Source organism: Saimiri boliviensis, chromosome 15 (assembly GCF_048565385.1).
Source record: "Saimiri boliviensis isolate mSaiBol1 chromosome 15, mSaiBol1.pri, whole genome shotgun sequence".
In the NCBI taxonomy this organism is placed as follows: Eukaryota; Metazoa; Chordata; class Mammalia; order Primates; family Cebidae; genus Saimiri; species Saimiri boliviensis.
The window spans coordinates 22,905,660-22,930,450 of NC_133463.1; the positions used below are offsets into that span (position 1 = coordinate 22,905,660).

General features: G+C 38.9%; 2 protein-coding genes across 10 annotated transcripts in view; one reads left to right on the forward strand and one right to left on the reverse strand.

The window, feature by feature from the left end:
* Nucleotides 1–24,791, forward strand: part of XKR9 (XK related 9) — a 112,153-nt gene that overhangs the window by 9,029 nt on the left and 78,333 nt on the right. For 5 of the 7 annotated variants that reach the window (XM_074386762.1, XM_074386768.1, XM_074386765.1 and 2 more), the window contains exon 2: nucleotides 17,782–17,909. The exons of the other annotated variants lie outside the window; for them this stretch is intronic. The gene's annotated coding sequence lies outside the window, so the exon portion shown is untranslated. The remainder of the gene's footprint in view (nucleotides 1–17,781; nucleotides 17,910–24,791) is intronic. 7 annotated transcript variants of the gene reach the window in all.
* LACTB2 (lactamase beta 2) overlaps nucleotides 5,856–24,791 on the reverse strand; it is a 44,599-nt gene continuing 25,663 nt past the window's right edge. The window contains exons 5-8 of one of the 3 annotated variants that reach the window (XM_010330440.2): nucleotides 23,352–23,500; nucleotides 21,582–21,663; nucleotides 20,853–20,940; nucleotides 5,856–8,103 (exon numbers count right to left, since the gene is read on the reverse strand). In XM_010330440.2, the coding sequence (XP_010328742.1) occupies nucleotides 20,897–20,940; nucleotides 21,582–21,663; nucleotides 23,352–23,500 (275 nt within the window). In that variant the 3' untranslated portion in view covers nucleotides 5,856–8,103; nucleotides 20,853–20,896. The other 2 variants (XM_074386772.1, XM_003942611.3) reach the window with 2 other exon arrangements.

Sequence of the window (24,791 nt, forward strand, 5' to 3'; positions counted from 1 at the left end):
CATGAAGTCCTTGCCTACACCTATGTCCTGAATGGTTTTGCCTAGATTTTCTTCTAAGGTTTTTATGCTATTAGGTCTGATGTTTAAGTCTTTAATCCATCTGGAGTAAATTTTGGTGTAAGGTGTCAGGAAGGGGTCCTGTTTCTGCTTTCTGCACATGGCTAGCCAGTTTTCCCAACACCATTTATTAAACAGGGAGTCCTTTCCCCATTGCTTGTTTTTGTCAGGTTTGTCAAAGATCAGGTGGTTGTGGGTATGTTGTATTTCCTCTGAGGCCTCTGTTCTGTTCCATTGGTCTATATCTCTGTTTTGGTACCAGTACCATGCTGTTTTGATTACTGTAGCCTTGTAGTATAGTTTGAAGTCCGGTAGTGTGATGCCTCCTGCTTTGTTCTTTTTGCTTAGAATTGACTTGGCTATGTGGGCTCTCTTTTGGTTCCATATGAAGTTTAAGGTGTTTTTCTCCAGTTCTGTGAAGAAGGTCATTGGTAGCTTGATGGGAATAGCATTGAATCTGTAAATTACTTTGGGCAGTATGGCCATTTTCACGATGTTGATTCTTCCTAACCATGAACATGGAATGTTTCTCCATCTGTTTGTATCCTCTCTTATTTCGTTGAGCAATGGCTTGTAGTTCTCCTTGAAGAGGTCCTTTACGTTCCTTGTTAGTTGTATTCCTAGGTACTTTATTCTCTTTGTAGCAATTGTGAATGGCAGTTCATTCTTGATTTGGCTCTCTTGAAGTCTATTACTGGCGTATAGGAATGCTTGTGATTTTTGCACGTTGATTTTGTATCCGGAGACTTTGCTGAAGTTGTTTATCAGTTTCAGGAGATTTTGGACTGAGATGATGGGGTCTTCTAGATATACAATCATGTCATCTGCAAATAGAGACAATTTGATTTCCTCCTTTCCAATTTGGATACCCTTTATTTCTTTTTCTTGCCTGATTGCTCTGGCTAGAACTTCCAGTACTATATTGAATAGGAGTGGTGAGAGAGGGCATCCTTGTCTAGTGCCAGATTTCAAAGGGAATGCTTCCAGTTTTTGCCCATTCAGTATGATATTGGCTGTTGGTTTGTCGTAAATAGCTTTTATTGTTTTGAGATATGTTCCGTCAATACCTAGTTTATTGAGGGTTTTTAGCATAAAGGTTGTTGAATTTTGTCAAAAGCCTTCTCTGCATCAATCGAGATAATCATGTGGTTTTTGTCTTTGGTTCTGTTTATGTGGTGAATTACGTTTATGGACTTGCGTATGTTGAACCAGCCTTGCATCCCCAGGATGAATCCTACTTGATCATGGTGGATGAGCTTTTTGATATGCTGTTGCAATCGGTTTGCCAGTATTTTATTGAAGATTTTTGCATCTATGTTCATCATGGATATTGGCCTGAAATTTTCTTTTCTTGTTGAGTCTCTGCCGGGTTTTGGTATCAGGATGATGTTTGTCTTGTAAAATGATTTGGGAAGGATTCCCTCTTTTTGGATTGTCTGGAATAGTTTCAGAAGGAATGGTATCAGCTCCTCCTTGTATGTCTGGTAGAATTCAGCTGTGAACCCATCTGGACCTGGGCTTTTTTGGGGTGGTAGGCTCTTTATTGCTGCCTCGACTTCAGACCATGTTATTGGTCTATTCAGGGTTTCGGCTTCTTCCAGGTTTAGGCTTGGAAGGTTGCAGGTGTCCAGGAATTTATCCATTTCTTCCAGGTTTACTAGTTTATGTGCATAGAGTTGTTTGTAATAATCTCTGATGATGGTTTGGATTTCTGTGGAATCTGTGGTGATATCACCTTTATCGTTTTTTATTGCATCAATTTGGTTATTCTCTCTTTTCTTTTTTATTAATCTGGCTAGTGGTCTGTCTATTTTGTTGATCTTTTCAAAAAACCAGCTCCTGGATTTATTGATTTTTTGAAGAGTTTTTTGTGTCTCTATTTCCTTCAGTTCTGCTCTGATCTTAGTTATTTCCTGTCTTCTGCTAGGTTTTGAGTTTTTTTGATCTTGCTCCTCTAGCTCTTTCAATTTTGATGATAGGGTGTCAATTTTAGATGTCTCCTTTCTTCTCATGTGGGCACTCATTGCTATATATTTTCCTCTAGAGACTGCTTTAAATGTGTCCCAGAGATTCTGGTATGTTGTGTCTTCGTTCTCATTGGTTTCGAAGAACATCTTTATTTCTGCCTTCATTTCGTTGTTTATCCAGTCAACATTCAAGAGCAAGTTGTTCAGTTTCCATGAAGCTGTGCGGTTCTGAGTTAGTTTCTGCATTCTGAGTTCTAACTCGATTGCACTGTGGTCTGAGAGACTGTTTGTTATGATTTCTGTTCTTTTGCATTTGCTGAGGAGTGATTTATTGCCAATTATGTGGTCAATTTTAGAGTAGGTGTGATGTGGTGCTGAGAAGAATGTATATTCCGTGGATTTGGGGTGGAGAGTTCTGTAAATGTCTATTAGGTTTGCTTGTTCCAGGTCTGTATTCAGGTCCTGGATATCCTTGTTGATTTTCTGTCTGGTTGATCTGTCTAATATTGACAATGGGGTGTTAAAGTCTCCCACTATTATTGTGTGGGAGTCTAAGTCTCTTTGTAAGTCATTAAGAACTTGCCTTATGTATCTGGGTGCTCCTGTATTGGGTGCGTATATATTTAGGATCGTTAGCTCTTCTTGTTGCAGTGATCCTTTTACCATTATGTAATGTCCTTCTTTGTCTCTTTTGATCTTTGTTGCTTTAAAGTCTATTTTATCAGAGATGAGAATTGCAACTCCTGCCTTTTTTTGCTCTCCATTTGCTTGGTAGATCTTCCTCCATCCCTTTATTTTGAGCCTTTGTGTATCCTTGCATGTAAGATGGGTTTCCTGGATACAGCACACTGATAGGTTTTGGCTTTTTATCCAATTTGCCAGTCTGTGTCTTTTGATTGGGGCATTTAGTCCATTTACATTTAGGGATAGTATTGTTATGTGTGAATTTGATGCTGTCATTTTGATGCTACCTGGCTGTTTTGTTGGTTAGTTGATGCAGATTCTTGATTGTGTTGATGCTTTTTTACCATTTGGTGTGTTTTTGGAATGGCTGGTTCTGGTTGTTCCTTTATATGTGTAGAGCCTCTTTCAGGAGTTCTTGTAGAGCAGGTTTGGTGGTGATGAAATCTCTGAGTGCTTGCTTGTTCACAAAGGATTTTATTTTTCCTTCACTTATGAAGCTTAGTTTGGCTGGATAGGAGATTCTGGGTTGAAACTTCTTTTCTTTAAGGATGTTGAATATTGGCCCCCAATCTCTTCTGGCTTGTAGGGTTTCTGCTGAGAGATCTGCTGTGAGTCTAATGGGCTTCCCTTTGTGGGTAACCCGACCTTTCTCTCTGGCTGCCCTTAGCATTTTCTCTTTCATTTCAACCCTGGTGAATCTGACAATTATGTGCCTTGGGGTTGCTCTTCTTGAGGAATATCTTTGTGGTGTTCTCTGTATTTCCTGGATTTGAATATTGGTCTGCCTTGCTAGGTTGGGGAAGTTTTCCTGGATAATATCCTGAAGAGTATTTTCCAGCTTGGATTCATTCTCTTCATCACATTCAGGTACACCTATCAGACGTAGATTAGGTCTTTTCACATAGTCCCACATTTCTTGAAGATTTTGTTCATTCCTTTTTGTGCTTTTTTCTCTGTTCTTGCCTTCTCTTTTTATTTCATTGAGTTGATCTTTGACCTCTGATATCCTTTCTTCTGCTTGGTCAATTCGGCTGTTGAAGCTTGTGCATGCTTCACGAAGTTCTCGTGTTGCATTTTTCAGCTCCATCAATTCACTTATACTCCTCTCTATGCTGTCCATTCACGTCAGCAGTTCGTCCAATCTTTTTTCAAGGTTCCTATTTTCTTTGCGTTGGGTTAGAACATGTTCTTTTAGCTCATTGTAGTTTCTTACTACCCACCTTCTGAAGTCTGATTCTGTCATTTCATCACCCTCCTTCTCCATCCGGTCTGGTTCCCTTGCTGGTGAGGAGTTGTGATCACTTTTAGGAGGAGAGGTGTTCTGGTTTCGGGAGTTTTCATCCTTTTTGCGCTGGTTTCTTCCCATTTTTGTGGGTTTATCCACCTGTTGTCTGTCTCTGTCCCAGGGAGTTGGAGCTTTATGAGTTTCCGTTGCACTACTGCCTTTTTTGATTTTTCTTTCAGGTCGGACCAGCCCAGCTAGCAGCACGCCCAGCCTCTGCCTGCCCGCAGGGGCTTTGCTGAGCTGCTGTGGGCTCCGCCCAGCTGCCCTGAGCTCTTCCCTGTAGTCCTTTTTATATGGGCGTAGTTAGAACTGTCTCGGCAATGGTGGCCCCGCCTCTGTTATGGTGGACTCTCTCTGTTGTGGCAGGTTGCCTCGGCAACGGCGGGTTGCCTCGGCAACGGCAGCCTGCCTCAGTAGCGGTGGAGAGTCTCAGTAATGGCGGAAGCCCCTCCTCCACCGAGCCGGACCGTCCAGGTTCAGCTGTGCTTGGTTTGAAGGGCTCAACCCAGAGGGTTTCCAGTTACTGTTTTTGTTTTCGTTGTTGTTGGGGGTGGAGGGGTGGGACCAACCGAGCCTGATCACCTGGCTCCCTGACTCAGAGTCTTTTCTTTCAAGTTGAACGACCCCGCGTTCTGGTCGCTTGTTGAAAAGGCGCCAGGATCTCCCATGCTGCGACTCACGGAGTGGGCTCGAACTGCGGCGCCAGCTCCTGGTGGATTTTTTGCCTAGGAATCTCCTGGCCTGACTCGCTATTTCAGATGAATGGGCTATTCTGCCGTCTCAGGGCTCTGCTCGCCAGCTAAGAGGGCTCCCAGACCAGTGGCTTTTGTAAGGAGAACCGCAGCAACAGGGAGTGGTCACAGCAGCCGCGCGGGCGGAATCAGCCCCACGGGGGCCAAAACAGCCGCACCGGCTGGGACTGCGACGCTGGCGACCCCTCTGCCTGGGTATCTCCTGGTCTGTGGGCAATAAGAGTTCGTCTGGAAATGCGGCTTCCACTCACCCTCTGCACCTTCGCTGGGAGCTGAAGTCCTGAGCTGTTCTTAGGCGGCCATCTTCCCAGCCTATGATTTTCTTGAGTATAAATTTTGCTGCTATGGAAATGAGAAAACAAATTTATAATGCAGTGTTGCTACTAGTAGGTAAGACTGGCAGGAGATGGCATGTCACATTTAAAGTTAGATCTGGCAATTGAGAGAGAGCTGGTTGGTAATGGCTATGAAAATTCTGTGACCCACCCTGACCACTACCTAGGTGTCTCTCTAGGGGTAGAATGTAATCCTGTGACCTATAGAAGCTTAAGGAGCCCAAGCACAATGTGGACTTTCTCACTTGATTTAACCAAGCACATCAGGTCTGAGTAATACTTCTCTGATAAAAAGAGCTCAGTTTCAGTAAGTTGTGAATGCAAAGTGAAAAATGGAAACAGAAAGTATAGAGAATATTTTCAAGAAGCTTAACGTTGAAGGGGAGAAGACAGCAGGGTGTGTAAATAAAGAGGAATAAGGCAGTCAAGGTAGGTTTTGTTTTTGTTTATTGAATGATGTCCCAGTGAGCATGTTTATTAATAGATGATGTGAAGGAAGAGAGAGAGGAACAGGCTGAAGACAGGGGGAAGAGGTGGGCAAAATGATTGACAGAGGTCTCTAAAGTTTGGAATCCACTAGAACTTTACATAGGAAGGGACACTTATTTTTACACTGAAAGGATGGAGGGAGGAGGAAATGCTAGTAGAGACAAGGCAGTCACAGAATGACAGTGGACGTTCTTCCACATGGATGGTGAACTCAGGAAGGGGACTGCAAGGAGGACTGAGTCGAGTTTCGGTTTTGAATAGTTAAAAATGAAAACTACAGACAAAATACATTTAACAGAGTTTACTCGAACATTAAAGGATTCACAAAGTAGGTAGCACTCAAAACCAGAAGAGGTTCACAGAATTGTGTTTCAGCCATGAGAGCAGCAGGCTTTTATAGTCTGAACAAGTAAAGAAATTGGTTGGCCAGAAATTGCTCAGCCAGATTACATGCCTATAATCTCAGCACTTTGGGAGGCTGAGGCGGGCAGATCACCTGAGGTCAGGAGTTTGAGATCAGCCTGGCCAACATGGTTAAACCCCATCTCTACTAAAAATAGAAAAATTAGCTAGGCATGGGGGAGCACGCTTGTAATACCAGCTACTCAGGAGGCTGAGGCAGGAGAATTGCCTGAGACCAGGAGGCGGAGGTTGCGGTGAGCCGAGATCGTGCCATCGCACTCCAGCCTGGGTAACAAGAGCGAAACTCCGTCTCAAAAAAAAAAAAAAAAAAAAAAAAAAGAAGTACGTTGGTGGTTCGTGATTGGTTAAGCTTAAGTGTCCTTTTACTGTTTATATTGAATTGGGTTTTAGTTTGCCTGTGTAGAAACCTAAGGTGCTAATTGGCCTTATAGCTGCTCAATCACTTATTTTAACAGAATGAATGAGTGGGGAGTAGCAATAGTAAGGGAAGAAGGAAATATGTCAGCAGGAACAGAGTTTTTTAAGGCATAGGGTGGCACTGAATGGTTTGGAGAGGGAGAAGGCTGTCAGCTCCACCTCTGACTTCAAGACATACAAAGTTTGAGGGAAGAAAGATTTTATTTTTCTTTTCTTTTCTTTTTTTCTGTCTTTATTTATTTCACTTGGTATTCTTTTTTTTTTTTAATTTTTTTATTTTTTTTTTGGAGACGGAGTTTCGCTCTTGTTACCCAGGCTGGAGTGCAATGGCGCGATCTCGGCTCACCGCAACCTCCGCCTCCTGGATTCAAGCAATTCTCCTGCCTCAGCCTCCTGAGTAGCTGAGATTACAGGCACACACCATTTTTTTTTTTTAAGAGAGTCTTGCACTGTTGCCCACTGGGGTACAGTGGTGCGATCTTGGCCCACTACAGCCTCCACCTCCTGGGTTCAAGCAATTCCCCTGCCTTAGCCTCCTGAGTAGCTGGGATTACAGGTGCTTGCCACCACAGCTGGTTAATTTTTTATCTTTAGTAGAGACAGGGTTTTACCATGTTGGCCAGGCTGGTCTCAAACTCCTGATCTCATGATCTGCCTGCCTTGGCCTCCCAAAGTGCTGAGATTACAGGCATGAGCCACTGCACCCGGCTTAAGGAAAGATGTTCTTTTAAGAGGGCTGAAGGGGATTGGTATTTTGAGGGGAGAGTCTAGCATAAAGCAGCTGGTCAGAGGGAATGTTTGGTGCAGTGGCAGAATTTGTAGGAAGTTTATAATGGAATGAATTATGTTAAGTTATAACTCTTCATTGCAAGTGTCTGAAATGGGAATATAGTGAACCAAAAGTTAAGACAGTCAACGGAAAAGCTTCAGGAGTCAGGGTGCATTGTGGATCTTAGGAACTAGTACCAGGCACTTGACTTCATTAGATTCTCTCTTTACCTCTCTCTCTCTCTCTCTTTATTCTTCTTCTGTCTTCTGTTTCAGGTTGCCTTAATTTGTTCCTATTGTAAATGGACTTTATTTACATGCCAGAGAACATGGTCACTTGCCAGTTTTATCAGAGCAGTTCCCAGGAAAGACCTAAAGTAAGCTGGTTTAGGTTGCATGATCATTTCTGGGTCAATTGTTGTGGCCCATCTTGGCCACATGCTTTTCCTTGTGGTAAGGGTGAGTTTAGTACCAGAAGGTGTGAAGGAACAAGTACTGGACAAGTAAGAATACGAACCACCATTGGTGTCCTAGAGAACATGGTAGAAAGGATCTGGAGGTAGAGGAACAGTGGGAGGTGGTTGGATCAGGGAAGAAAAATCCAACAGTAACCTGAATGTGAGTGAATGAGATTAATGGATGGAGTGACTTGTATTTTAGGTAATGGCCAAGGACTGTGGGGATAACCAGTAGGGTGATTTCTAAAATAATTTCAGTAATCACAGATAGAGGAAGGACTTCAATTTGAATTTGTTGTGTTTTCATGACGGTTCTAGTTCTTGGGAACAGACAGGAAAATGGTGACAGGTAATTGGTTCCTGGGAGGCTGGCACATTCTGGAGACAGCAGCAGCTTCTGGGGATGCTTCATGAGGTTATTATGCACTGACATCTTCCAGGGAGGCCACCGAGTAGATCATTTTTCACCTGACAAGAATTAAACATTGAGAGCATCATTTTGTGCAAAATGCCTTCCCCAAATGAGAAGATCTTATGCCTCAGGGAATTTGTGACTGGTGGAACTGAATAGATACCTTGCAGCCATCAAAAACTGGTGTGTTGCCCAGAGCCTAGTAGAACCCAGGTCTTGGGGTGAGGGCCAAGGATTCTTTGGAGGTCGTTCCTTGCTTGCATCAGGCCATGTGCTCCAAGACAAAGCTTAGGGCACAAATGAAAACACCTACAACGTCTACATTTCTCTGCAGTCCCCCAGGCATTTTTGATACACATTACTAATTTTAACTTCATATAAACCTAGAACATAATGTTATCCCTGTTTCAAATGAGGAAACAGAGGCTCAGAAAAATAACTTGCTTAAGGTTTTGCAACTAAGTTTTAACTCCCAAGATGAAGGATGTGAATTTTATCTATAAAATTATGGTAAGATTATCCTAAGAGTAAATATGGTACTTTGTGTCAATTAATTGGTGGTGTAAGTTAAAGTGAAATAATCATAAGGGAATATTTGAATGTACTGTTAACAACAACAAAATAAAATTAATATTTAGTGGACGCCAAGCACTATGCTAAATACTACAAACTACTCAATACTGACAACAACTCATTGAGTCAGATCCTATTACCATTCTTTTTCTACAGATGAAGATCGATTAGGCAATTATTACTAAACTGTTAATACTGACACCACGATAAATGGAAAAAGCAATAGGCTGCATATTGAGAAATCAACTAATAGTAGTTGATTTTAATTAGGAAATGAGCACTAGGCTAGGGAAAGAAGGGAAAGGAATACATTCTTGAGTCTGTCTATGACAAATGATATGTTTTCTCCCTGTGAAACAAACCACTTTTATTTCTTAGGCCACTTATCCCTCCTTCTGATTATCACTTATACCAGTCAGCATTTTCTTTGGTTCTCAATCTGACTTCAAAGTACATCCTCCAATTATAGCCTAAATATTTCCCAGTTAAGTGGAGTGGGGCTACAAAGAAACAAAGGCGACAAAGGGCTAATTCAGCTTGGGACATGGGAGAATGCTAATGCCATTTACCCACATGATGTGTAGGGAAAGGGAGGTAATCAAGAAATTGTGCAGTAAGCTGAAGAGTTTGATTTTAGATGCATTGGCTTTCTTCACATGCATATCTGGTCTTCGGGAGACAGCCAATTAAAGGATCCCTACAGACAGAAAAAGATTCAAGCCTGGGGCTTTGGTGAGTGATTCAAGCTAATCACACATTTGGAAATTATTCAGCATGGTGGTAATGTTAACAACACCAAAATGGATGAGCTCATTGAGGTGGTGAATAAAAAGAAAGAACAATGCATTTAGTCTTGGGGGTGTCCATATGAAAAAGGCTTAAGAGGGATCAGGAATTTAATTATGTATATGTCATTTTAATAGCAAATTTCAGAGTCCTTTTCAAATCAGTTTCCCACAGACTTCATAAAACTGAATGAGGAAATTTTAAAAGATCCATAATATTCTTTCCCTCTATAATCCTAGTAACTGATTTATTTTAGGCTCAAATGCTATTGCAAGGAACGTGCTGGTCCAAAGGACAGTACCATTAGGTTATTTTCTCCCATGTTGAAATGTATTAAAAACATACTAAATGAGCCAAGTAATGTAATAGGGAAAGAAATGGAGAATAATTACATTAAGTAACTGAATTCCAAGAAAAATTGCTGTAAGATTAGCTTCCAGGAAGCCAAGGCAAAAAGTGAACATGGTAAATTAACTAGATATCCCATGTAGAGTTTTGGAAACATGGCTAATTATCAGTATCGCAAGGGCCGTCCTTCACCAGGAGAGGCCAGTAAATGATCTTACAGCTGAGAAGCTACGTTGTTTTTAAAAGTTCCCCAGGAAATTCTGAGAATTAGTCAAATTTGACAAGCACTACTCTAATAAAGGAAACATACAAGTTCACAAGAGAGACAAACTTTTTTCTAGCTCCAAAATCAGAAAGAGATTTTGTTCCATTGACATTGAAGAATGTTCGATAATAAAACAATGTCCTCAATGGAATTAAAACAGGTAGAGATTTTATCTGTCTATGTTTTTATTTTTTAATAGAGACAAGGTCTTGGTGTCACCCAGGCTGGAGTTCAGTGATGCTAATCATGGCTCACTGTAACAAATTCCTGGGCTTAAGTGATCCTCCTGCCTCAGCCTCTCAAGTAGCTAGGACTACAGGTGCATACCGCCATGCCCAGCTAATCGTGCCAGGCTAATTTTTAATTTTTTTGTAGAGACCAGTATTGCAGTGTTGTCCAAGCTGATCTCGAATTCCTGGCTTCAAGCCATCCTCCTGCCTTCTGCCTGCTAAAGGTCTGGGATTACAGGTGTGTACCACCACACTCAGACTTATATGTCTATGTTTTTATACTGACTTTTGACAAAATAAAAGCCACCAAACATAACATTAAGTTGCAATTCTGTTGCCATAGTGAAAGAATCATCTAGGTCAGTTGAAAAAAACTATATTCGTTTGGGGCCCAGAAATTTGCATATGTAATAAGCTGCCAGTTGAGAGTGATACACATGATCCAGGAAAACATTTTTATACTAAGGATGGTTGTTAACCATCCATAGCATTTTAGGTTTAGATATCAAATGTTAAGGTGTACCATTTGTAATAGTTATTTTCACTCTTTTTGAAAACTGAAGCAGGGTTAATCTACTTCTCTAAGCTGGGAAGACTTCTGTGGTATAAAGCCAGAACAATTCTAGTAAAACTTTTCTTCCACACTTGGGAAAAGATTAAAAGCATGGGTTGCTTTATATGCCACTAGAGTAGATGTTATTCTCACCCTAAAAGGAAGAAATTAATATTCAATGGATTAAAATCCTTTTAAAATCATGGGATAAAAACATGGGAAAACAAATTTACTAGTCTTCTGGTAGAGATGCACTTTACTCAAAACATTAAAGAACCAAAGACATCACTGTGTTAATACAACCATACATAATGTAAGGTCATATACATGGTCCTCCTGAATTGCCGCAACCCAACACATTTGGAAACATCTGATTTGTAGCAACAAAATTTTCAAGATTGGTCTTTATTTTCAAATACATCGAGAAAAAATATTCTTAAGGAGAGTGCTTCTTTGTGGTCATTAGTCATCCCACACTTCTTAAAAACACTAGTAAAAATAAGTAAGAGAATCTGCCATATAATTGTTAGCATTCCTACAGATTTAGTAATCAGTAACTTGACCACACACAGATAGAATGTGATGTTGGCTGAAGACTGAGGGATGGAGGCAGGGTCCTTTTTCTCTTTACTAGTTATCAAATCTATTTACTAGTTACTAACTCCTAAACAACTCTCAGTAAGAGAAACTTGAGCTATCATAGATCTTTAAAATTCTGCCATACTGTGTCTAAAAAGCAAAGTTGGGCTCTATCACAGATGTATAAATAGCAACCTGCTGGATTCAGGTAACTTTGGATCTAGTTCTCTTTAGATGGTTTTCATACTGCAGTAAACTTTAAAGGTCAAAGAAGTCTGACTCCAGTTCACCTTAATTCTCTAGGTCCTTTAGTCTAGATACTAGGTGCAGGATTACCTTTTAGGGAAGACTTTGTGTTTCAGCATAGTATCCATGAAAGAATATGAACTTAAAAATTTCTATTTTTAAATCTAAGTGGGCAAAAAATAAACATGTACCATTCATTGTTTCCAATTACTGATAGCTTTTGCAGGATAAAAATTCTAGGACAAAAATGTTTATTCTATTGAACGAAAAAGTTGGAACCCATCCATTGCATACTTTCAGTATTTTGACATTAAAAATTTAAATTTATACCAAACTAATAAGTAGATCTAATTTAAATATTAAATAGTAACAACAGGAAAAACATTTCTTCATTCTCTCTTCTCCCATTCCCACACTTCCCAAAGGCAATGACTTTAAACTCTTTTAGACATTTTTTTTCTGGTATTAGCCAATAGAACATTTATAATACTATTTCTTGATTTGCCAATTCTAGGCTTTATTGACTTTCTATTATCGTGGGTGATAATTTAGTATTCTTAACCTCCCACTTTCTATCTCCTGTTATCCTGTATCATCACCATTTTTTGGTTAGTGTTTACACTATTTCCTATGAAAAAATGCAGAGGCAGAAAATATTTTATGATCATTTCTTTCCTTTCACTACTTTAGTTTTTTGGAATAAACAATTGTCTCATATTTTCTACCTGCATAGTTTTCTATGAACTCATTATTTCAACTGTTCAACTAGAGCTGTTGATGACTACCAGCTGTTGTTTTTTTTTTTTACCCTCATTGCTCAAATATATTAGATAATGTACTGGTTCCATTTTTCCCCTTGGAGATCTCTCTCTGAAGCTCCCCCTTCCTCCTGCTCCAATATGGAGAAGGCTTTGGGCATACCTTTGTCTTATAACTTCTTTTTGGCGTTTTTCTGTGGTGGATTTACTATTTCAATTTGTGCTTTTCTTTTTCTCCCTGTTTTTTGAGAGTATATCACCCTGCAGTTCTCTAAAGAGAGTTGTATGGCAGATACACTTTTTGAATCCTTACCTTCACACATGATTAATTGGTTGGTTATACATTTCTAGGATGCAAATAATTTCTCCCTCAGATTTTAAAAATTTATTATTTGTTTGAGATGGGGTCTTGCTATGTTGACCAGGCTGGTCTTGAACTTCGGGCCTCAAGCAATCCTCCCATCTTGGCCTCCCAAAGTGCTGGGATTATACGTGTGAACCACTGTGCCCAGCCCTTCCTCAGATTTTTGAAGTCCTTATGTCCAAATATTCATTGTGCACTGAAAAAGTGCCATTTTGATTTGTGTACCCTTCTAAGCAATTACAGATCCCTAATCCTACCACTACACCTACAACCTACAATCTTGTAAGAGCTTCTCCTTATTTTGGATGTTCTGGAATTTCACAATGGTATGTCTTGGTTTGGATTGTTTTATCTTTTTTTACGTTGTTGGGTATTAAGTAGACCATTTCAATTTAGACTCATCTTGCAGTTCTCAGCAATTTTCTTATATTTCTTCTTTGATAATTTCTGCCTATTTTCAGTTCTTTTTTTGGGGGGACTCATTATTTAATAGTGTACTTCCAGCTTGCCTCCTAATTTTTAAAATCTTTTCTATTTTCTATTTTTGTTTTTTGTTGTTCTAGTTCTAAAAAATTTCTTAACTTTGTTTTTCAAACTTGCATTTATTTTTGTTACATATGCTTTTATTTTCCAAAGCTTTTTCATAGAACTATTTTTCCTTTTTTTTTTTTTTTTTCTTTTTTGAGACAAGGTCTCACTCTGTTGCCCAGGCAGGAGTGCAGTGGCATAATCACAGCTCACTGTAGCTTTAACCTTCCAGGCTCGAGGGATCCTCCCACCTTAGCCCCCACAGTAGCTGGGATTACAGATGCGCCACCATGCCCAGTTAATTTTTTTGAATTTTAGTAGAGAGGAGGTCCCACCATGTTGCCCAGGCTTCTTGTGAACTCCTGAGCTAAAATGGTCCTCCTGCCTCAGCCTCCCAAAGAATATTCCAAAGAATAATGCTTAATGTTTTAAAAAACAGTACATAATTTAATGGCTTTTAATGTGGCTTTTTGGGATTCAGAATGTTTAAAATTTAGCATTATAAATAATCTCTCAGAATAAAATTGGTAATAAGCACTTTGTTGATAATTTTCATCCAATAATGTATAAAATAAGCATAAACAGCACATAAAATAGGGTCCTCACTTACTACTATTAGCCTTCCTTTTTCAGATACCTCTTTTGGCTGCTAAACACTACTCCTCCAGTGACTGTCCCGTCCTTGATTCAGTCTTTGTAATTTTCTTTGGCAGCTTCTTTTCCTGTATACAGGAGTCCTCCCTTAACTGCTGGAGATATGTTCCAAGATCCCCAGTGAATGCCTGAAACTGCATACCAAATAGAACCAAACCTTATATATAATTACTGTTTTTTCCTATACATACATACATACCTATGATAAACTTTAATGTCTAAATTAGTCACAGCAAGAAATTAACAAGTAATAATAAAGTAGACCAATTAAAACAGTATCCTGTAATAAAACTTAGGTGAATGTGGTCTCTCTCTTTCAAAATATATTATTGTTCTCTACTTATCTATTTTTGGACCCAGTTGACTGGGTAACTGAAATTGCAGAAAGTGAAACTGCAGATAACGGTGACTATTGTATCCACCCCAAGGCTGTCAATACACAACTCACCCATTGCTTCCATTGCAACCTCAGTGCTGATGACTTCTCAATCTCTATCTCTAACACAGACCTCCTATCACAAACTCCTCAGTGTAAGACTAGTTCTCACTAGTTCCCAGTGGTTACCTACTTCCCCATTAGATTCTATGAGACAGCTCAGGCCTTTAATTTTGATTAAAATGTTTTATTATTTATACTTTAGGCAATACATTCAAATAATTCAATCCCAAAAGATATAAATGGGTATACTGTTAAACCACCAGTCCTGTCCCCCATCCCTTAGCCACTTGTAAGTTCTCTTCCTGGGAGGGAACCAATGTTATTGGTCTTTTAATATTTTTGATATCTTTCCAGAGATATATTCTGCACATATAAGTCCACTTATATATGCCTCCTCCTCCACTAGTTACTTTAATTACAAATTTGTTTTAAAAGGCACCAGTGCAGGTGGAACCAAGACTTTCAAAATACTGAACATTTTTTCCCTAACAAAACAAAAGTATTGGCCAGGTGCAGTGGCTCATGCCTGTAATCCTAGCACTTTGGGAGGATGAGGCGGGTGGATTGCTTGAGTCTAGGAGTTCTAGACCAGCCTGGGCAACATGGAAAAACCCCATCTCTATTTTTTAAAAGAAAAAAAAATTAAAGCAAAAGTATCTTCTCAAGCATCCCCAAAAATAGAATAGGAGGGAAAGACTAATATTAATGAGAGTATTCCTCCTCCAGCATTCCCTGGAAATTGGTGGCAGGTCTCATTTTGATCTGTTGCATTTATAAGCACAGACTTTGGAGGGGGCACTGATATATAACACTGCCAGAATTAAGAATATCTGCCCTTGAATCTTTTCATATGTTCTCCAGGATTCTACCTTCCCTGCTATTAGCCATCTTTTTCTTAAAGTGACAATCTGGAGAGATGAGGTTACTCCCCATATAAACTTCAAAATATTCAAAGTCTCAGAGAAATATATAGAAATGATTAAGGTTGCACAGAGTTGTCCCAGTTTTGAGCTACTGCAGAAAAATTGGATTTATTTATTATATATTTTACACACTGGAAAGTAAACCAAGTTATTCAGTAAGGAAACTATATTGAATTTTCCTGTGATAGTCTTCTTCAGGGAACAGACCTCACTCACTCCAGCCGCAGGGATAACTTGGCTAAATATAGTAACTAATGTTTCCTTGACCACAGGGACTGGTATAAGGAATGAGTAATGAGCCAGTACAAATCACTGAGTTCTTCCCCTAGGATTTTTCATCTTGAAGCTAGACAAATCAGCTTTCTCTGCTAGTTATAGAGTATTTAGAATGTGAGCCTAGAGCCCAGGCATGGTGGCTCATGCCTGTAATCCCAGCACTTTGGGAGACTGAAGCAGGAGGATTGCTTGAGCTCAGTTCAAGCAGCAGCCTGGGCAACATGGCAAGACTTTATCTCTACAAAAAATGAAAAATAAATAAAAATTAGCCAGGCATGGTAGCTGCACCTGTGGTCCCAGCTACTCAGGAGTTAAGGTGGGAAGATCGCTTAAGCCTGGGAGGCAAAGGTTGCAGTGAGCCTTGTTCGTGCCACTGCACTCCAGCCTGGGTGATAAAGCAAGATCCTGTCTCATAATAATAATAATAATAATAATAATAATAATAAGCCCAGAGTTCCCATAACCATGTCTATGTCCTTCATCATGTGTAGAAGCCAGTTGACTGTGGGTTCTCTTACCTGCAAAGATAAATAGAGGTGAGAGGTTTGGGGTTGTATTAATGAGATGTAAACATCTGTTCTTGTTCACAGGCCTGGCCCTTTTGCATAAGCTTGTTGAAATGTTTCTTTTACCTATAACAAAATACAGCTTATCTGCTTAGCTGCAGTTCCTGTATCTGAGTGTCTACTAGGTTTCTCCCTTTGGATGTTTCCTGGTACTTCAAACTTGTATGTGTAGTAAAATGTATCTTTCTTCGCTTCTATACTCTATCTGTCCCATTTCCTCTATTCTCTCAATCTGGCTACCAACATCTACCCAGCTGCCCAAGCCAGAAATCTATAACTCTTGTAGACTTCTCTCTTACTACCGGATCCCCCATCTCTCAATATCTAATAGGTTTCTAAGTGCTATTCCTCTTCTTAAATATTTATCATATCTCTTGTCCCCTATTCGAGTATCCTTGATACCTCTTATTTTTCTCCTTCCTCCACTGTACTGAAAAGAGCAAATCTCAGAATGTTTACCCTCCCCACTGCCTCTGTTCAATGGGATCCCTATGCCCTTCTGATAAAACTTCTGGATCCAGATGATTGGTCCAGAGCAGTCAGCATGAAGGCTGGTCAGTGACATATAAGACACTGTGGCAAGAAAATTCTTTCAAACAGAGAGCAAATACACCATCAGGTCATTTTCTATGAGGAGCTCGGTACCTGAGACACAAAGAGGGCTACTCAGTAGCCAAAGACAGGCTGAAGATATGCAGAGAGAAGGCAAAGGTGATGACAAGCTGGCTTTGGAAACTCTTGAATAAACAGAAAATGAGTAAGCAAAAACTTCTGGGTGTTCTGAATGGAAGGTAAAGTAATTGTCTGAAGTATTAGAAATGAATAGAATAATGAAATCACCGTTTAATAGAAGAGGACCAACTCTTACTGTGAGGTTACAAAAAAATAATACTAGAACTGCCCTGGAACCTGAACTGCTTTTCAATTCCTAATATATATATACTCTAACCTGGGTGAAGCACTGCTGGATGACAATACATTGGTTTGTGATTTCTGTGTTCCCATGGGATTCTTGTTATCCCTATGACATCAACAAACCACCCACATAAATTCTAGTCATATACATTATTTCCCAAACCATATGATGCTCTGCCATAATCTGTTCATGTGCATACATGATTTCCTCCAATTGGAAAAATTCCTCCCATCTCCCATACAAACACTCCGGAGCTTCGGCTGCCTACCATGTACCCATCTTTTAAGACTGAGCTCAGGGTCCTCTAAGCAGCTTTCTATAACTCAGCCAAGTTAGCTCCTCTTCTTTTACTCTAGCACTTGGTAACTGTGTGTCTTCATAACTAAAATATGAGCTTCTTTTGTTTACCTTTGTATCCCCTGGGCCTGGCCCAGTACCCAGCACAAAGCAGACAAAGATAATCCTCAAGAAGAGCAACCCCAAGACACATAATCTTCAGATTCACCAGGGTTGAAATGAAGGAAAAAACGTTAAGGGTAGCCAGAGAAAAAGGTTGGGTTACCCACAGAGGGAAGCCCATCAGACTAAGAGCATATCTCTTGGCAGAAACCCTACAAGCTAGAAGAGAGTGGGGGGCTAATATTCAACATTCTTAAAGAATTTTCAACCCAGAATTTCATATCTAGCCAAACTAAGCTTCATAAGTGAAGGTGAAATAAATTCTTTACAGACAAATGCTGAGAGATTTTTGTCACCACCTGGCCTGACTTACAAGAGCTGTGAAGGAAGAACTAAACATGGAAAGGAACAACTTGACTGGACTGAAGGATGACAAGAAGGCTGGTGAAGCATTTCCAGGTGTGTCTGTAAGGGCGTTTCCAGAGGAGATTGACATTTGAGTCAGTGGACTGGGAGAGGGAAGACCCATCCTCCATGTGGGTGGGCACCATCCAACTGGCTGCCAGTGTGGCTATAACAAAGCAGGCAGAAGAAGGGGAATAAACACCTTGCTGGATTTTCTTGCTCTTCCTCTCTCTTCCCATGCCAATCTGCTTCTTCCTGCTCTTAGACATCAGATTCTTTGGCCTTTAGTTCTTTGGCCTTTGGACACTGGCACTTGTACCAGTAGCCTCCCAGCAGTTCTGGGGCCCTTGGCTTCAGCCTTTGCTACACTGTCAACTTCCCTGGTTTTGAGGCCTTTGGATTTGGACTGAGCCATGACACTGTCTTCTCTTTTTCCCTAGCTTGCAGACAGCCTATTGTGGGATTTTGTCTTCTAACTGTGTAAGCCTATTCTCCCTAATAAACTCCCTTTATATATACATATCTTATTGGTTCTGCCCCTCTTGAGAATGCTAACACATTATCATTTAGTGACACAACAGAGTATCGTTCAGTGACATAAAGATTGACAGTGTTTTGCAATGACTGCTACCACCTATCCCCAGAACTTTTTTCATCTGCCTAAACTGCAAAACTCCTTACATCAAGCACGAACTTTCCATTTCCCCTTCCTCCTTGTCCCCCTTTCTGTCTCTATGAATTTGACTACTCTTGGTACCTCCTGTAAGTATTATTATATAGTATTTATCCTTGTGACAGACTTACATCACTCAGCATAATGTCTTCAAGATTCATCCATGTTGTAGCACATGTCAGAATTTCCCTCCTTTTTAAGAAGAAAAATAGTATTCTGCTCTATGCATATACATTTTATTCAGTCATTTTTCAATGGACATTAGGCTGCTTCCACCTTCTGGCTATTGTGAATAATGTTGCTGTGAACATGGATGTACAAATTTCTGTTCAAGTCCCTGCTTTTAATTTTTTTGGTATATAGTCAGAAGTGAAATTTCTGGATCATACGATAAGTCCAGGTTTTTTTGAGGAAGTACCATACTGTTTTCCATAGTGGCTACACTATTTTATGTTCCTATCAGCAATGTACAAGGGCTCCAGTTCCTCCACATTCTTGCCAACATTTGTCATTTTCTGTTTAAAAAAATTTTTAATAACAGCCATCCTAATGGTCCTGAAGCAGTATCTCATGGTTGTGATTTACATTTATCTAATGGTAAGTGATGATGAATATCTTTTTCACGTGCCTATGGGCCACTTGTATATCTTCTTTGGAGAAATGTCTATTCAAGTTCTTTGTCTATTTTTCAGTTAAGTGGCTTTTGAGTTTACAATTATTTTGTAATAAGAAATAGTTTTAGAAATATGGGTCTAGGTCTTCAAAGCATGAGAATAAGTGTATTAGAATGGCATGAAAATGCTAGGGACCTTGGGAAAAGAGGCAGAAAGAGGGGAAGCTACCAAAGGAAATTAAAAAAATTTTGTCTGGCTGGGTGTGGAAGCTCATGTCTATCATCCTAGCACTCTGGGAGGTGGAGAGAGGAGGACTGCTTGAGCCCAGGAGTTCAAGACCAGCCTAGACAACATAGTGAGATTCTGTCTCTATAAAAAATAAAAACATTAGCCAGGTGTGATGCTGTGTGCCTGCAGTCCCAGTATTCAGGAGGCTGAGGTGGAAGGATTGCTTGAGCCTGGGAGGTAGAGAGTACAGTGAGCTGAGATTGTGCAACTGTACTCCAGCCTGGGTGACAGAGAGAGACTCTGTCTCAAAACCAAATGAATAAACAAAAAAATTTTTAAATTCTCACCCATTAGGGAAGAATAAACAAAGTATACTCAGGATTCTAGGCTTATGTTAGTATGAGAGTTTGATAACCGTATAAGTTAAATAAGCATTGGTGGACTACCTTGTGAACCTAACCACTATATAAGAACATTACTTATATAAAAAATGCCCTATCTTATAATCCTTTAAATGTAAACTTTTGGTATATAATTTATACATAAGCTGATGACTATTTACATGCTAAAATGTAAACTTGGAAAGTATGTTGGTTGCATTAATGGATTACAGAAATAATTATCATGTAATACTTTAAATTGGGAATTTAATATTTTTCAGTCACCAAAAATTCATTGGTATGGATCATTTGTGGTATACCAGATGAAGAAAATACACATGATACAGAGTTATGGAACCAATAGATAGTTATTATATAGTTGATAGAAACATCAAGACAAAGTGATTATGTACAAATAGAGACAAGGGATGAGGAAACAGTAAGGGTGCATAGAAATCTGTGCTGTTAAGGCCAGGCACCGTGGCTCAAGCCTATAATCCCAGCACTTTGGGAGGCCGAGGCGGGTGGATCACGAGGTCAAGAGATTGAGACCATCCTGGTCAACATGGTGGAACCCCGTCTCTACTAAAAATACAAAAAATTAGCTGGGCATGGTGGCACGTGCCTGTAATCCCAGCTACTCAGGAGGCTGAGGCAGGAGAATTGCCTGAACTCAGAAGGCGGAGGTTGCGGTGAGCCGAGATCGCGCCATTGCACTCCAGCCTGGGTAACAAGAGCGAAACTCCGTCTCAAAAAAAAAAAGAAATCTGTGCTGTTAAATAAAGTAGCTATAGAAAACCATATTACTGATCACTAGTAATAGATAACTAACCACCAAAATAATATCAAGTTTAAATTAGATAAATTTTATTATTTTTAAAGTAACCATTTTACATAATCCATTGAAAACTGATAAACTATTAGAGTCTGAATTTTTGGTAAAATATTATAAGACCAAGGTTAGAGAAATAACCTATCATATGGCTATATAGTGTAATTTACGTATTTTAGCAAAATATTATTTTAAAGTATATCTAGGGTGATTTTTAATGTTTTATACTTTTATATTCTCTATAAATAACCTACAGTTAAGAAAACATACCATTCTCTTAAAGCAAAATAAAACAAGCTTTCTTGAATCTGAAATTAAAGATGAGCTTTCCATTTCTTGTCAGGATCTGTGTTGCTAACTGTAGAAAGAAAATCAAAGAGTAAAAATTTAATAACAGATAAGTAAAAGCACTGGATTTTAAGTTATCTTGTGGCTAGAAAAAGCACTCATTCTTAAAATTTTGTTGCTCAACATAAAGTTGGGTATTTTTGGTATATGAAAAACATTGCTAAGGTTTCTACAGGAAAATCAAGCTTAGAAATTCTTGATTTTAAGGACTACATTTCTATAAAGATTATTAGTTTGACAAATTAAACAAACACTAGAAAATGATTATTATATAATTACTGCTTTAACATCTCTAAGCTTACTACCTCTACTACTGTTTAAAACCTTTGGCTGTTCCCAAATCTACCACATGTAAAGTTCTTTGTAGTTTTGGGGTCTGGGAGAAGTTATCTTCCTACTACATGTCTTCTATTGCCATTCTGGTGGGTAGGATTGGAATTCCAACTGAGATTCTAATTCCCATGTGAGCTTTTGGTTCCAGTTTGTGGTCAACTGGCCTTGTGCTACTGACCATCCTAGTATCTGTCTCTCCAACTTAAAGTGATATTCATGGGAGAACTTTGATGGGTATTATTTTTCCTCAAAGGAAACTCGGGCATCTGTAAAAATATTTTAAATGCTGGTAACAAGAAAATTTGGAAGCATACTTACATATTTTTCCTTCTTTTTCTAGTTTTTTCAAATGAAGCAAGAGATTATGTTTAGCCACTTTATGTAAATTCTCAGGAGTATTCTAAAAGAATGAGGGTGAAAAAAATTATATATATATTTTTAAAAAACAGTTAATTTTTGAAAGCTTTTAAGAAAAGTAAAATGTAATAAAAGTTTACCTTAAACACATTTTTAACTAGCAATAACCTAAACAATTTCACTTTGTATAAATCTTGCTTTATATTCTATCTATTCCTATAGATAGAATAGATTGTAAGCACCATAAAGACAGTAGCCGTATCTGTTTTTTTTTTTTTTTTTTTTGAGATGGAGTATCGCTCTTGTTACCGGCCCAGTGGCAGTATCAGTTTTGTTCATTACTAAATATTCAGTGTTTAGCATAATACATAGCAGAAACACATTAATATTTTATGAATGAATAAATGTAAAAATTATTCTTAGAATGTTTTGATGATGCCACAGACAGTTGGCCCTATAATTTATTTGTTATGTTACAGGATAATATTTCTGTATAATTTAATTTAAATTTAATTTTTTTAAAAAAGCTTTTGAGATACAGTTTTGCACTGTCACCTATGCTGGAGTGCAATGGTGCGATGTTGGCTCACTGCAGCCTTGAATTCCCAAGCTCAAGTGATCCTCCCATCTCAGCCACCTGAGCAGGTGAGATCACAGGAATGTGCCACCATGCCTGGCTCATGTAAAAAATGTTTTGGGCCGGGTGCAGTGGTTCATACCTGTAATCCCAGCACTTTGGAAGGCTGAGGTGGGCGGATCACCTGAGGCCAGGAGTTCAAGACTAGCCTGATCAACATGGAGAAACCTCGTCTCTACTAAAAACACAAAAATCAGCTGGGCATGGTGGTATGCGCCTATAATCCCAGGTACTTGGGAAGCTGAGGCATGAGAATTGCTTGAATCCAGGATGTGGAAGTTGCAGTGAGCTGAGATCATGCCATTGCACTCCAGCCTAGGCAACAAGAGTGAAACTCCATCACATTTTTTTTTTTTTTTTTTTGCAGAGATGAGGTCTCACTATGTTGCCTCAATTTGTCTTGAACTCCTGGGCTGAAGCAACCCTCCCGCTTAGCCTCCCAAAATGCTGGGATTACAGCATAAGCCACCAGGCCTGGCCACAAAAGCTTACATTCTTAACCTCTAAGCTATGCTACCCACACAGCAGACATCTAATTAACATTTGCTGAAAACTGAATTATACTGACTGCCACATAGTGCTGTCATACAGTGATATTCTCAGAGGCCACTGAGGTGTAAAGCTTTTTCCCTACATAATACTTTACTCATGTTCTTTGATTTTTTTTTTTCCCTTTTCTTCATTGTTTGGCATTGCTACTATTTCTCACTGCTTTGCTACTACTTCTCACTGTTATCATCCCAATATTTGTCTCTAGCAGGTCACCCCTCCTCTCGGTGCAGGCTAGGACAGCAGATAATCAAGATGGCTAGAATAATGCAAAAATTATTACAAAATGTAATCATCAGGCTCTTGGTAGTTTCTCCTACATAGTTAAATATATAAAGTTCATTGATGGCTTGAAATGGCTATCTTTGTTCTCTAAGGCCAGTTTTTGTTTAATTTTAGCATTGTAGAAAGTTTAGACTGGTCTCAAATCTAGAAAAGTGACATAACTTCTGATCTGGGATATGATACGTTTACCATTTCTATAGTCTACTAAATAAATAATTCTAATAAATTTGTGGCTATATACAAATAAAACTGAAAGTTACCTTGTAAATAATTTTGACAAGCTCCATTACTGTAAATGATTTCTCAAAGTTTTCACGAAGTAATGTAAGAATTTGCTGTTCTCGAATATTTCTGTGAGAAATGTATTGTTGAATTTTAGCTTCAGCATTATGAATTACTGGGCCATGTCCTGAAATTAAAATAATTATGAGAGTTAATTCAGCCAGATAAAAAAATATTAAGTATAACCGAAGCTAACTCACTCCATTTAAAAATAATTCATATGGTATATTGAAAAAGTATAGTAAATGTCAAATATGAACTATTTGCAAAGCTATACAGGTGAAAGAGATTTAAAAATTATATACAATGACCCCCAATTAGAAAATTATAGTAAATACAATCTAGAGAAAATATTGTATATATTAAAAATATGGAATAAAAATTTAACAATAAAACACAGCAATAAAAATAGCAACTACAATAATCACAATAGGTAATGTTTATGGAGTGCTCACTATGTGCTAGGCACTGCCCTAAATGCCTGGATTACAGGCATGAGCCACCATGCCTGGCCACAAAAGCTAACATTTTTAACCTCTAAGCTATGCCACCTACACAGCAGACATCTAATAAACATTTGCGGAAAAACTGAATTACACTGACTGCCACATAGTGCTGTCATACAGTGATATTCTCAGAGGCCACTGAGGCCACAGAATCCCATGAAGTAGGTACAATTATTACACCTTTCCTATGGCAGAAACTGAAGCGTACAGAGGGTAAATAATCTATCCACAGTTACATAGCTAAGAAGGGGTGGAGCTAGGATTCCGACAGGATCTCTTAACCACTCTGTGCTCTCAACCATTAGGCTAAGCGTATAAAATACCGCAAAAGGAGAATGTAAAAAGCAGTTTCATGTACGTGACCAAGATTTATTTAAAATTCACAAGACCCACAGAACTTTAAGAATACTATGTATAGGCTTATGTATGTCAGAAATTTTGACAACCCAGATTAAGTTATACTATAATTTACTTCCACTTCAAAATAGTACACATTAATATTATATATTACACAAGTCTGCAAGAAGGATGTTCTCAAATATCTGAAAACAAAATATCCAGAAGCAGGCTAACCTATTACAGCATCTGGTTAGACACAGACCTATCATTTATTCACTGTGTGGCTAATAAAATGAGGATGTCTCTGAAACTCTCTTAAGCTGTTTCTTTTGCTGTGTGGTGAGGAAACACCTACTTTACAGGGTTTCGGTGAGGATGACAACTGTAAAGGCCCCTGCACAAAACCTGATGGCTAGAAGGCTTTAATATATGGTAGGTATGGCTACAGAGCATAATTTACATATAAACAACTGATGTGTTAGTAAGCCAGTTCACTGGATTAATCGCTACTATGCAGCCTCTCATTAGCTTAACTTGAATGTGAATTCACTGAACATCTGCCCTCTTCTCTTT